At 44.3% G+C, this 13066-nt stretch overlaps 1 protein-coding gene and 1 non-coding gene across 3 annotated transcripts in view; one reads left to right on the forward strand and one right to left on the reverse strand.

Moving 5' to 3' along the window:
- LOC120223496 (protein transport protein Sec16B-like) overlaps positions 1-12812 on the reverse strand; it is a 41379-nt gene extending 28567 nt beyond the window's left edge. For both annotated transcript variants that reach the window (XM_039221669.1, XM_039221670.1), the window contains exons 1-9: positions 12517-12812; positions 10369-10481; positions 9084-9174; positions 8228-8336; positions 6501-6645; positions 5460-5611; positions 5023-5084; positions 3614-3749; positions 2682-2912 (exon numbers count right to left, since the gene is read on the reverse strand). In XM_039221669.1, the coding sequence (XP_039077600.1) occupies positions 2682-2912; positions 3614-3749; positions 5023-5084; positions 5460-5611; positions 6501-6645; positions 8228-8336; positions 9084-9174; positions 10369-10481; positions 12517-12812 (1335 nt within the window). The remainder of the gene's footprint in view (positions 1-2681; positions 2913-3613; positions 3750-5022; positions 5085-5459; positions 5612-6500; positions 6646-8227; positions 8337-9083; positions 9175-10368; positions 10482-12516) is intronic.
- On the forward strand, positions 1427-1511 carry TRNAR-UCG. Its single transcript has one exon. It is a non-coding gene; the product is annotated as a tRNA-Arg (tRNA).
- Positions 12813-13066: the final 254 nt, after the last annotated feature.

The raw sequence follows: 13066 nt of genomic DNA on the forward strand, positions 1-13066 counted from the left end.
TTTTTTTTTTTTTTTTTTTTTTTTTTGCCTCTCAGCTTGGAAATACCAAATTGGTAGGAACAGGGAAATGGGCACTCTCATATATTGCTCGTTGAGTAATTGGTACAACCTCTTAAAAGGCAATTTGTTGATATTCCTCAAAATCCAGCCATAAACCTTCCTACTTAACACTTCCATTTCCAGAAACTATTCTAGAAATCATATGTATATTCTCTCACATAGCAAATGATATTGGTCATTATCTCAGCACTATTTGTAATAGCAAAAGACTGTAAATAATCTAACTGTCAATCTGTTGGGGTTTTGTTAAATAAATTATGACTTATCTTTAGAAATCTATGCAGCCATAAAAATAAGGAAGAAGATATTTCTATATTATAAGGAGCAGGGTTCAGAAAAATGTGGCCTGAAGGCCAAACTCAGCCCACTGCCCATTTTGGTACAACCCACAAACTAAGAATAACTTTTCACAATTTTAAATGGTTGGGAAAAAATTTAAAAAGTAATAACACTGGGGCCCCTGGATGGCTCAGTCAGTTAAGCATCAGATCTTGATTCCAGTTCAGGCCATGATCTCACAGTTGGTGAGTTGAACCCCAGGTTAGGTTCTGCTCTGTGCTGACAGCTCAGAGGCTGGTTAGGATTCTCTCTCTCTCTCCATCTTTTCTGCCCCTCCCCTATGTGCCTTCTCTCTTTCTCTCTCAGTCTCTCTCTCTGAAAATAAATGAATAAACTTAAAAAAAGAATAACACCTCATTACACATGAAAATTATATATGACTCAAATGTCTATGTCCATAAATAAAGCACAGCCACATCCATTCATTTACATATTGTCTGTGCCTGCTTTTACTGGACAATAGCAGATACGAGTAGTGGTAACAGAGACCTCATGGCCAGCAAAACCTTACATACTTACTGTCTGTTCTTTTACAGAAAATGATTGCAACCATGTCAGAGAGCATTTTCTAAGGTACTTCATTAAATGAAATAAAGGAAGGCGAAGAAATGGAATACGGGGTGCCTGGCTGGTTCAGTCACTGGAGCGTGTGACTCTTGATCTCAGGATTGTTAAGTCTGAGCCCCACATTGGGTGTAGAGATTACTTAAAATAAAATCTTTTCTTTTTTTAGTTTTTAAAATAAAATATTTTTAAAAAGAAATAGTATGTAGTAAGCTATAAGGGGAAAAAAAGGAGAAAATAAGCTTACATACAGAAAATATCTCTGGGTATCTCAGAGATAGCAGTTTGGTGGCTGAGAGGATGGGGACACGATCTTTCCTCTTATCTTTTGAGTTTTGAATCATAGTGATTCAAATTGATTTCAATCATATACTCCAGTATTTAAGCTCTCTTTAAGACTCCTGTAAAATGTGAGTTCAACTTCAAAATTAAACAAGGCATGAAAAAAATAGGTAAGTGGGGTGCCTGGCTGGCTCAGTTGGTTAAGCGTCTGACTTCGGCTCAGGTCATGATCTCACGGTTCGTGGGTTCGAGTCCCGCGTCGGGCTCTGTGCTGACAGCTGGCTCAGAGCCTGGAGCCTGCTTCAGATTCTGTGTCTCCCTCTCTTTCTGACCGTCCCCTAGCTCACCCTGTCTCTTTCTCTCTCTCTCTCAGAAATAAATAAAACGTTAAAAAAAAAATAGGTAAGTATATGAGGTGGCTAATGTTATTAACTCCGTGAGGAAAATCCTTTCACAATGTATTTGTACATCAAATCATCACATTGTGCACCTTAAATATCTTATATCAAATATACCTCAATTAAAAATTTCTTGAATAAATAATAAAAATCATCTAATTTACATATCAAAAAAAAGGTGTCTCTTCATCTGTTGAATTAAAGTATTCAGTATTGGTAGGCATGCTTTAGATATAGCTGGTGGGGATAACATTTGTAAAACAAACTTCCTGGAAACTAATTTAGTGTATATGTGAAGAAGCTTTTAAAAGTGCGTACCCTTTAACTCATCATTCCATTCTAGGAATCGATTCTAGAAAAAATAAGAAGATAAGCCAAAGATTTATATAACAAGATGTTCAAATTGTGTAATTTAGAATGGGTGACAAAGTTGTAGAGAGCCGATATATTCATAAACAGTGAATTAGATAAATAAAATATTAAACATTCATGTAATAGAATACTGTTCATTTGTTAAAATGGTGCATTTTAATATCATGGGAGTATTACACCATGTAATCTTAACGGAAAAGACAGAAATAATTGTATTGTAATTTAATTTTATTTATAATATATATGCATAGAATAATGCTAAAAGTAAGTATATCAAGATGTTAACAGATGTTATCTTTTTTTAATGTTTATTTATTTTTGAGAGAGAGAGAGAGAAAATGCTAGCAAGGAGGGGCAAGGAGAGAAGGGGTCAGAGGATCCAAAGCAGGCCCTGTGCTGAGAGCAGACAGCCAGATGTGGGGCTTGAACTCATGAACTGTGAGATCATGCCCTAAGCTGAAGGCGACCAGTTAACCAGCCGAGCCACCCAGGCACCCCTAGATGTTATCTTTTAATGCAAAGACTATATAATGTTTTTTCTTTGTACCTTTCTGAACTTCTTAGGTGCTGTAACGTGGGTATAAATTTCTCATATAATCAGAGGAGGGGGTGAGTGATGTGGGCGTGGTTACTTTTTAAAAACAAGCACGGAAAGGCCACACTTGCCTTCTTCCTGCCGTAGTAGAGCAGTTTAGTGAATTTCTCTACGATCTGTGCAGGCGTCTCCACGCTGGGGGGAATCTCCCCGGTGAGCAGGTTCGGGGTCCCTGAGCTCAGCACCGGCCAGTCCTCATCTGTCAGGTTGATGAGGTTGGCCACCGGCGGCTGCCTCTTGTACTTCTCCAGCTTCTTGCAGTCTTGCATCAGCAGCTCCGCGATGTCGGATCCCGCCATGGACTGCAGGGCAAAGGGGGTCATCCTGAGGGAGAATCCTATGGTGCTCGCGCCGGCAGCCCCCACGAAAGAAGGAAGTCACCAGAGTACTGCCGTCTGCCAAGGAGGCTGGCTTGCAAACACAAGACAGCCCTTCCTTGGGCTATAGTATTTCAAACTTCATCTTCACTCTCCCATGGTTATTTTCTGCCTGTCCGGAGCCACCAAGATTACCAGTAATACACACACTCTTACAGGTGGATTATGTGGTTGGTAAAGTGACCCCAGGCCAGTGGAGAAGGGCAGGGAAAAGATTATCATTAGCGAACTGACATCTGAGCAATTTTTGACCCTTAGGGCCATTTGTTGCTTCTTTATCATTATCTTTTTTTTTTTAATTTTTTTTTAATGTTTTATTTATTTCTAGGGGAGAGAGAGAAAGCATGAGCAGGGGAGGGTCAGAGAGAGAGAGGGAGTCACAGACTCTGAAACAGGCTCCAGGCTCTGAGCTGGCAGTCAGCACAGAGCCCGATGCGGGGCTCGAACCCACGAACCAGGAGATCATGACCTAAGCGAAAGTCGGACGCTTAACCGACTAAGCCACCCAGGCGCCCCTAACATTATCTTTTATAATCATGCCATGAGCCAAATCCTCTCTGTCCCAGAAAGACTTAAATTTCAATCCAGCCTGCACCTGCTCACCCGTTGGAGTAATAATACTTTACCCCATTCTGCCGACAAAGGAGAACCAATAGTTGCCACAATAGAGCTGAGTCTCTGCTCCTCTGTGTCTCAGATTTCCGGTTCTGAGCTGCTTTCTGCTGGCAAAATGTCATGATGTCCACCTTGTGTACATCTTCCCTATGGAAAGATTTCAGGGAACAAAGGGTGAGGGGCAGACTCTTTCCCTGCACAGCACTGCAAGCTCCTTGTACAGATGAGGGTGCTAGCAGATGGTGGGGGGACTGAGATAGAAGCCTGACCACCCAGGGCTGGGGTACTGACTCCATAGTTTCCTTGTAGAACAGGAAGGGACCTCAGAGATTTTCTCACATGCCCTCCCCATTTTATAGATGAGTAAACTGAGACCCAGTGACTGCAAGAGCACAGACTTTGGAGTCAGACCACCCTGCATTTCAATCTAGCCTGCCACTTCTTACCTTATAAAAATATCTCCATATAAAAGGAATTAACAATGTATATTAAGGGCTCAATAAATGAGCAACATTGTTTGCTCAAGGTCATTCAATAAAATCACTCAAATTGGGAGTAGCACCTCAGTGTCCACACAGCCAGCTCGGGGTTCTAGCCCCCTTCTGTATACCTGTGTGTAAGAAATAGATTTGACACTCACTTTTACTTGAAGGAACTGTCAAAATGCTATGGGCTTTTCTTGGAGGGAGAAGCTTCAGGATAAGTTTATAGAGTAGTGATGATGAAATACAAAGGGCTTCCATATGCATTATCTCACTTGTGTCTCAAAGCCACCATTTAAAGTAGACATAACCAGTGTTACATCATTCCCAAAAGAGAAGACTAAGGCTCAAAGAAGACTAGCTCACCTGTCTGCCATGGGGTCTCTAGTTAGTAGGATGCGTGGGCCAAGGACCCAGCTCCTTTTGACTCCAGCCAGGACTCTCTCTACCAGAGTGCCCTGAAAATTTATCAGAAACTTAGGAATTTAAAAGCAGTTCTAGCTCAGTCCTGCAGAGGGCAGACTTGCACACTGTCTGATAACAACGCAGACTATGCTATCCCTCTCTCTAGAGAAAGGCAAAAATTTTTTTCCACTATGATCCACTTGTCTATGATTTCCCAGGCTGTGCTCCACTTTTCTACCAGTACCTGTTAAGTGCTAAGAATGTTAAAACCTCCTACCACGTAGCTCTTGCAAAATAGAACTGTTTTCAGATTTTTAATCTTAATTTTTCTTTCTGTCCTTCAGCTATCAAATTGCTTGTAAAAATGGCTCAGGGCACATTTGTCTCAATCTCGTTGCACAGAATATTCCATTCCAAGGGGGATAGACATTTTCTTTCAAGGAAGCCAAGAACAAATCCCCAAAATGCTGATCTGTGCAGGCAGAGTTTGTAGGTTCAAAAGCCCTTACTGGGCAGCTCTTAAGATGAGTTACCTGGTCAGGGGTCCTGAGAAAGTCCTCATCTCTTCTTGTTCCTCAGAGTAACTAAGAATAATCTGGAACAAAAAAAAAAATATCATATTTCGTGTCCAAGACTATGTCTACCCAATGCCCCTGTCAGTCAAGTCTAGCATCAGAACCCATAGCTGTGGTCCTGGGCTGCGGCTCAGTGCCTCGTGGAGAACACAGCAGGTCAAAAGTGAGTTCTCCAATTGTTGAAAATGAGCCAAGAGCATCTCAGGAAAAACACAAATCTAGCATCGTTTCTTTAAGAGAAGATCCCTAATGTTCCTTCACAAAACATATCGCAAACCACAGAATGCCTGATCCAGTTCCCCACAAGATCACCCCATTCCTGGAGATGTCCAGACTCACGTAAAGGAAAGCAGAAGGCAGCATGCCAGCTTTCCGGGACACGGAATCTCGTTTACCTCCATGCTGTGCAGTTCAACAAGGGCCGTTTGTCCGTCACTGGGAGAGCTGGGACCCACGCGCACCAGCTGACCTCCTGGCCCAAAACTCACAGGCACATGAGAGATGTAGAACTTCATGGGTGCCTTGGGACCAGCTGCCGAGACATCCTCTGACCAACAGACACAGGTAGCCACGGTTAGCATTACTGCCACTGCTTTTCTTCACTCTATAAGTACACCACAGACACCTTTCTATCCAAATTCCACCTGAGCCAAGATAAGACTCTGGGTAGGTGACATAATTAGAAGAAGCCCACGATGGGGCACGTGGGTGGCTCAGTCGGTTGAGTGTCCGACTTCAGCTCAGGTCATGATCTCATGGGTCATGAGTTCGAGCCCTGTATAAAGCTATCTGCTGTCAGCACAGAGCCTGCTTTGGATCTTCTGTCTCCCTCTCTCTCTCTCTCTACCCCTCCCCTGCTGATGCTCTCTCTCTCTCTCAGAAATGAACAAACATTTATTTTAAAAAAACAAAAAACTAAGCCCATGCTACAAGTCAGATTGAAGTCTCTCAGAATATGTCAGAATATAAAATGAGGATCCACTGCTTTGGTCCAAATGGTAAAACACCAGGCCCAGATCCCCAGTGATGGCAAGAGGCTGAGGACTCTGCTCTCATTGCTCCCATACTCATGCATGTACCCTACATCCAGACAAAGCAAGTACGCTCTGTGGCCTGCCCCTGCTTTACCAAACTGACTCTTGCCTTCACTTCCTTCACCTGTTATATAAAAGTACATCTGGGTGGCTCCTCTCCCAGCCTGATCCTGAGGTTAGAAGCCCTGCTCCCTTCCAAGAATCAGCTATGATGCAATCTCCAGTACAAGAGAAAAGCTGAGAAATGGAGCCACAATGGCCTCAGGAGAAACTACATAAGTAAATGAGGCAGGCAGTGGTCCACTCTTAGAGGTACAGGGGAAGGGTGACTTTCCAAGAAGTTGCCACCCAGGCCTCTTCTCCCCAGACCCAACCAATTCCTTAGAGCATTGCAGTGCTCACCGGCCTGAATTGGAGTCCAAGCTGCTGACACCATGGGGTCGTATGGTTCAGGGTCATCTCGCATGTACTGACTGAGCTCGTAGGCGCTGGAGCTGAGACCAGCCTCATGCTGCTGGAGAAGGTTGGACTCGTTGGCCAGGGGTGACTGGGAGATAAAAATAATGAAAACCCATGGGAAGAATCAGAAGCACTTTCAGAGAAAGGGTCCTCTTGAGTGTTCCTTCAAAGCAACAAAATTGAAACTTTCAAATAAATACATTGAATGTGGATGTGCTGAAAGGGAAAGAAGGGATCATTTTATTGACAGGTGTTTGCTAAAAAAAAAAAAAAAAAAGAATTAAAGCTTAGTGGAAAGAGTGTGGGCCCTGAGGCCACGTGACCTGAATTCAAATCTCAGTTTTGCCTGGCTGGTTCATCTGGTAGAGCAAAAGACTCCTGATCTTGGAGTTGTTCAAGTCCTGCTCTACACAGTGTAGAGATTACTTAAAAATAAAAATAAGAATAAATAAATCTACAAATCCCAGTTTTACCGATACCTAGCTGCTGTGATAATCATTTGGACAAATGATTTAGGCTCTCTGAGCTCAGTACACTCATCTGTAATATAAATAATCATATCTGCCCTATATAGTTCAAGTACTTATACTCATGCATTCACTATTTAATAAGTAGTGCTTATTAAAGCACTGTGCTGTGCTTTCCCTGGGGGTAAGGTGTACAAGAAATTCACAGAATTTAGCCTGGGAGGGTAAAACAATAGATGCAAAAGCCCTTTACACACTGTAAAGTGCTGTTTTTGTGTGTGGTTTCTAATATTATGGGTATATATTGTAGTCTGTAGTCTGCACTGTTAAGACTTAAGGTATACAGGAGAAAATGTTCTCAAAAATCATATATATCTAATCATGGAAACAAAATTAATATAATACAGTCAAAATTCAATAACTTGGGGCACTTGGCTGGCTCAGTCAGTTAAGCGTCCGACTGGCTCAGGTCATGATCTCACGGTCCATGAGTTCGAGTCCCGTGTCAGGCTCTGTGCTCACAGCTCAGAGCCTGGAGCCTGTTTCAGATTCTGTGTCTCCCCCTCTCTCTGCCCCTGCCCCACTCATGCTCTGCCTCTCTCACTCTCAAAAATGAATAAATGATAAAAAAATTTAAAAATCAATAGCTTGTCTCTGTAATATCTTTGCAACTTTTCCATAAATCTAAAATTATTCTAAAATTAAGAATTTATTTTTAAAAACTGTAAGAACTTCACTGTGTGGTCCAGCTGGTACACTCAGTAAGGTTTCAGAAGAGACTTGGGAGAGTCAAGAGAGGTTTCAAGCTCTGTTTTTCAGACCAGAATTCAGATTCTAGCAAATCCCTACTTGCTGGGTAAACCAAATTGCCATCCACTGGGGTACCGGTGACAGCCTCTCCTCTTTCCCAACACCTCAGAATGACTTGGGTGACATTTCCTGATCCAGCCACACACACACACACACACACACACATGCGCGCGCGCACGCACATACACATAAAAGCCTAAGGGCCAGGTCAGGGCCCCAGGAAGGCAGGGAGGAGGAGGTATGAGTGGAGGTTCATAGAGAGGGGACAATGGCACCACTCAGACCTCTGGCCACTGGCCATCCCCACTCCCAAGGGCCCTGCCTTCCCACTATTTCATTGTTGGGTGTGATGCACTGTCACAGTCCACCAGCCCCCATGTCACTTCCGATTACCTTGTTCTTCTGGGTTTCTGTTAGCAGACTCTGCGGAAATAGGTCCCCAGGTCTCTCCTGTCCAGTGTTAGAAGCAGGACTGTCTTTATAAGGGTTCCGACTCTTGGATCTACAGCAAAATGACGGGAGCAGGTGAGGGGTGTCCTGGGCAAGCCAGCCAGAGTGAGCTGCTCTCCGCTGCAGACTTCCGCTGCACAGCGTGGGCAGTGTCAGGTGGCCTGTGTGCCACAGGGAAAAGCATTGCCCTCCCTCGGCTTCCCCAGTCTACCGATATCAGAGAAACAGGAGCTCCTGGGCTCCACAGTGCGGTTACTGGGAGTAACCCCAAACCCTGTGGAGAAGGGCTGGTCTCTGCAGCCTGACATCCTGGAATGGCTTAAATCCGAGCAGCTGGGTTGGTGAGTTGGTGAGACAAGGTCAAGGCAACAGGCTGAAGGACACCAGGACAGGCTCTGGTGAAATGCTCTTCTCTGCTCACCCCTTCCCAGGGGGTATCCCAGTCTCGGGGCCCTGAGGTGGGCAGAGGAGAAACATCCCAGCCTCAGGCAGGACCCAGTTATGAAACCTGCAAAGCCACACTTCTGAAGCCAATATGGAGTCCAGGCTCTCGTGGAGGGCGGACCTCAAGCAACCTCGCAGAACTCAGCTGACCCCAAGTTTGGGAGCTGCCTCTCAGAGTTAAGACTCCACTCGAAGCTGGCCTGGGACACCCCAGGCTGCTCCCACATCCCCGTGGCCAGAACTGAAGCAGATGGGAGTTCTGGAGACAGAGACGAGCACCAGATGCCATGGACTTGCCTAACACAGTCTGAGTTTGGCTGGGTCGTGTTGAGCTGGCCTCTCCTTTCACACTTACAGACTATTCTGGTTTTTGTGATGATGCTCACTGAGGTACTTTTGATCTCGGCGATCTTCCTGCCAGATATAAGGACTCTCTCGCCGCGGCACTGCACCCTCAGAGAAAACAAAATAAAGACAGGTCACTTCCTAGTCCTGAAAGTTTGGAAAGACAGCAGCGAGCTGCGAAGCTGAGTTACTGGAGTACTAGAGATATAAAAACATGTTTGCCAAAAAATAAAAGTTGAGCACTAACAATGGAAGTCAACAGAATGCCTTTCAGTCCTTCCTGAATCAATCGCCTTGGCTCCGTACAATTGTATAATCACGGGGATCATGTGTGCGCGTTTTCAGGGTTGAAACAGATTTCTCTTTGCTGGCAGGTCAGAAGCTACCATCCGCACAGACCTAAAGCCTTACTACTGGCAGAAAGTACAAATTCCTGGGGATGTATCTGCCACCCTCAAAGTAAATGATGGTCAGACTCCACACAGGCCAGCCACACACTTGACGACTTCATTGTTAAGAACTGACCCTCAACAATAGCCAAAACATGGAAAGAGCCTCAGTGTCCATCAGCTGATGAATGAGATGTGGTATATTTATACAATGGAATACTACATGGCAATGAGAAAGAATGAAATCTGGCCATGTGTAGCAACATGGATGGACCTTGAGGGTGTTAATACTGAGCAAAATGTCAGGCAGAGAAGGACAGATAACATATGTTTGCACGTATAGGAGGATTAGGAGGAACTTAACGGAGGACCATGGGGGAGAAGAAGGGGAAAAATAGTTGGGGAGAGGGAGGGAAGTAAACCATGAGAGACTCTTGAATGCTGAGAACAAACTGAAGGCTGGTGGGGTGGGAGAGGGGAAGGGGGTGATGGGCACGGAGGAGGGCACTTATTGGGATGAGCACTGGGTGTTATATGGAAACCAACTTGACAATAAACTATTTAAGAAAAAGAAAAAAGAACTGACTTCACTGTTACTTGCTCAGAGACTGTTAATCCTGGCTGTAACAAGGAGTGGAAGAAAAAATGGGGTGAAGTACGAACTACCCATAATAGTTTCAGGGCTATCACCGACACATACAAAGGAGAATGACTCCTTTCTGTTTCTTCCCCTCAAGACACCTGGCAGTAGTGTCTTTGCTGTGGCCACATCTGGCCAAGAAAGAAGCGGGTGTGGACAGGGGCTCTACGTCAGCCAAGCAGGACGGCCCAGGTGAGGCTCTGAGCACAGCCTGTCTACCAGACAAGCAGCGCCACCCCAAAGGCTCCTTGGAGATTACTCCATACCTCTTTCTTCCCGTAGCTGCTGCGGGTATCCGTGGTAGTAATAATCTCCGTAAGCATATTCTTCCCTCAGGGTTGGAGAATGATAGCTCCGATACGGATCCTCAATGCCTGGCCTAAAATATCACGAAGAAGGCCAGTTGTTCAAGGATGAGTGTGTGAAGAGAGAAACCAATGTTGGACTTGACAAACTAAATAACTTCAGAGGACAAATCTGTGACCTCAGTCTAGAACCTGCTTTAAAACTGCAGTTAATTCTAGATCAGCAGGAGTAAGGCCTTTATTTCAGAACAGATCTGGGATTTTTATAGCAAAACCACAGCCCAGTGTCTCATTCTCTTTCCCCATGATTCCCCCTACTTCTCAAATACATACATCCAACAATACACGATGTTATCTTAGAAAACCCAGCCCTGATCTTAAAATACCCCTTCCTGGGGCACCTGGATGGCTCAGTAAGTGAAGCCTCCAACTCTTGATTTTGGCTCAGGTCACAACCTCATTGTGGTCCATGAGTTCGAGCCCCATGTAAGGCTCTGTGCTGTCAGTGCAGAGTCTACTTGGGATTCTCTCTCTCTCTGCCCCTCCCCCATGTGCTCGCCCTCTCTCTCTCTCTCTCTCTCTCTCTGTCTCTCTCTCTCAAAATAAATAAATAAGGTCTAAAAAAGAATATTCCTTCCTGAGATGACTGTGTAGGTACCCAATATGCCATTGTAATTTCCATGCATATTACAGATGGAAATGAGATGAAGAAGTCACATTGGACTCTCTTAAATCTGATTGCTTTTATTGCCTCTGTGCTTAACATACCTTCTTTGAGAATTCAACAATACGAAACAGATTGAGGAAAGGAATGTCATATTGTTAGCCTTTTTATTAAATAATAATTCTTCAGTATTTCATAGGGGCAAAGGTTTATAGTAATTGTTATAATTTCAACCTGAGGGGCGCCTGGGTGACGTAGTCGGTTGAGCCGACTTTCGCTTAGGTCATGATCTCGCGGTTCGTGGGTTCGAGCCCTGGGTCGGGCTCTGTGCTGACTGCCAGCTCAGAGCCTGGAGCCTATTTCGGAGTCTGTGTCTCCCTCTCTCTCTGACCCTCCCCTGCTCACGCTGTCTCTCTCTTTCCTAGAAATAAATAAAAATATTTTAAAAATTTAAAAAAATAATAATTTCAACCCGAAATCTGTAGGCAGGTAAATATCACTCCACCTGGAAAAGCTGAAGTAAAACATACATGGCTTCCAATATTTCATAAAATATTAAATCCTGTGCTCTCAATTAGAATTCAGGAACAGAAATTCCAGATTCTCCTAGCATTACCTCACCGAGACCTCTTCACTCTGAATTTGGAGACTACAAGCTCATATTTGCTTTCTCTCTGGTCAATTTCATTTTTTAAAAATTTTCCCATTTATTCATCCAATGCATACTTTTTCTGTATGCCAGTCACACCCTAAGTACTGCTCTGGGCACTGAGTCTCTTCTTGGTGCTGGTGGTGTCAATGCAAACAACACTGAGAAGTTTTTGTAGGGATCTCTACAAAAGCACAAACTTTGGAGCGCCTGCGTGGCTCAGTCGGTTAAGCGTCCGACTTTGCCTCAGGTCATGATCTCACGGTTCGTGGGTTCGAACCCCGCATCGGGCTCTGTGCTAACAACTAGCTCAGAGCCTGGAGCCTGTCTTCGGATTCTGTGACTCCCTCTCTCTCTGACCTTCCCTTGATCACGCTGTCTCTATCTCTCTCTCAAAAATAAATAAAACATTTAAAAAAAAATTTTTTTAAAGCACAAACTTTTCCGTAATCTACAAATATTGCCTTTTGCCATCCCAAGTCAAAGGGTCTCCTCATCTGCTATCTTGAATCCACCATTCTTTCTACTTTCTGTCCTGGTCCCAACACCCAGTCACACTGTGATCACCTCTTTAAGAAGCCCCACTAGAGGACAAAAAGGAGGGAAATACTATTTTCAGTTCCCTAAATCCAGTTGGGGGGGGGGGTGGGGGAGTGTCCAGTGAAGCCAATGTAATAGGGTGGAGAAGGAAAAAGAAGAAAAAGAGGAAGAATAAAAGGAAAAGGAAGAAGGAAAAGGACAATCTATTCAGAAGAATGTAGGAGAGTTGGATGAACTCCAAGCCCGAGAACCATACCTTGAATACAACTGACCGGGGTAACCACCTTCATAATAGTCAACCCCTGACACAGGCTGATGCCTTTCCCCAGGCCTGGATGCATAATGGGGCTGCTGGTGGTCTGTCCTGGGGTCCTGCTGGGGCTGGGGGCTCTGGCTTGTGTCTTGCCATTGATGGTACCTCTCTCCATGGTACCGAGAGTGAGGAACGGGCCGATGGCTTGCATCTCTCTGAAGCCCTCTGTCTGGATCCTTTGAGGGTCCTGTGGGCCTCCCCCGTGGCTGAGGTGGCCATTGGGGAGCCCAAAATTCCATCCCTGACCCTCAGAACTTCCCTTGTGTTTTTATTCAGTTATGTAATTATTTTATCTTCCTGCAGACAAAAAAAAAAAAAAAGATCATTTTAGGCTTATCTCCAAACATGATGATTTGAAACATCATTTTGAGGACTTTTGAAAACAAAACACATAAGCAGTGATATAGAGATATCTGGGAGAAGATCTCAAGCAGATACATGAAATAATTAACAGGCTAGACAATTATATTGATCTTGCTTTAAAAATTAAAAA

This window comes from Hyaena hyaena, unplaced genomic scaffold (genome assembly GCF_003009895.1).
Source record: "Hyaena hyaena isolate Hyena2069 unplaced genomic scaffold, ASM300989v1 scaffold_994, whole genome shotgun sequence".
NCBI lineage: Eukaryota > Metazoa > Chordata > Mammalia > Carnivora > Hyaenidae > Hyaena > Hyaena hyaena.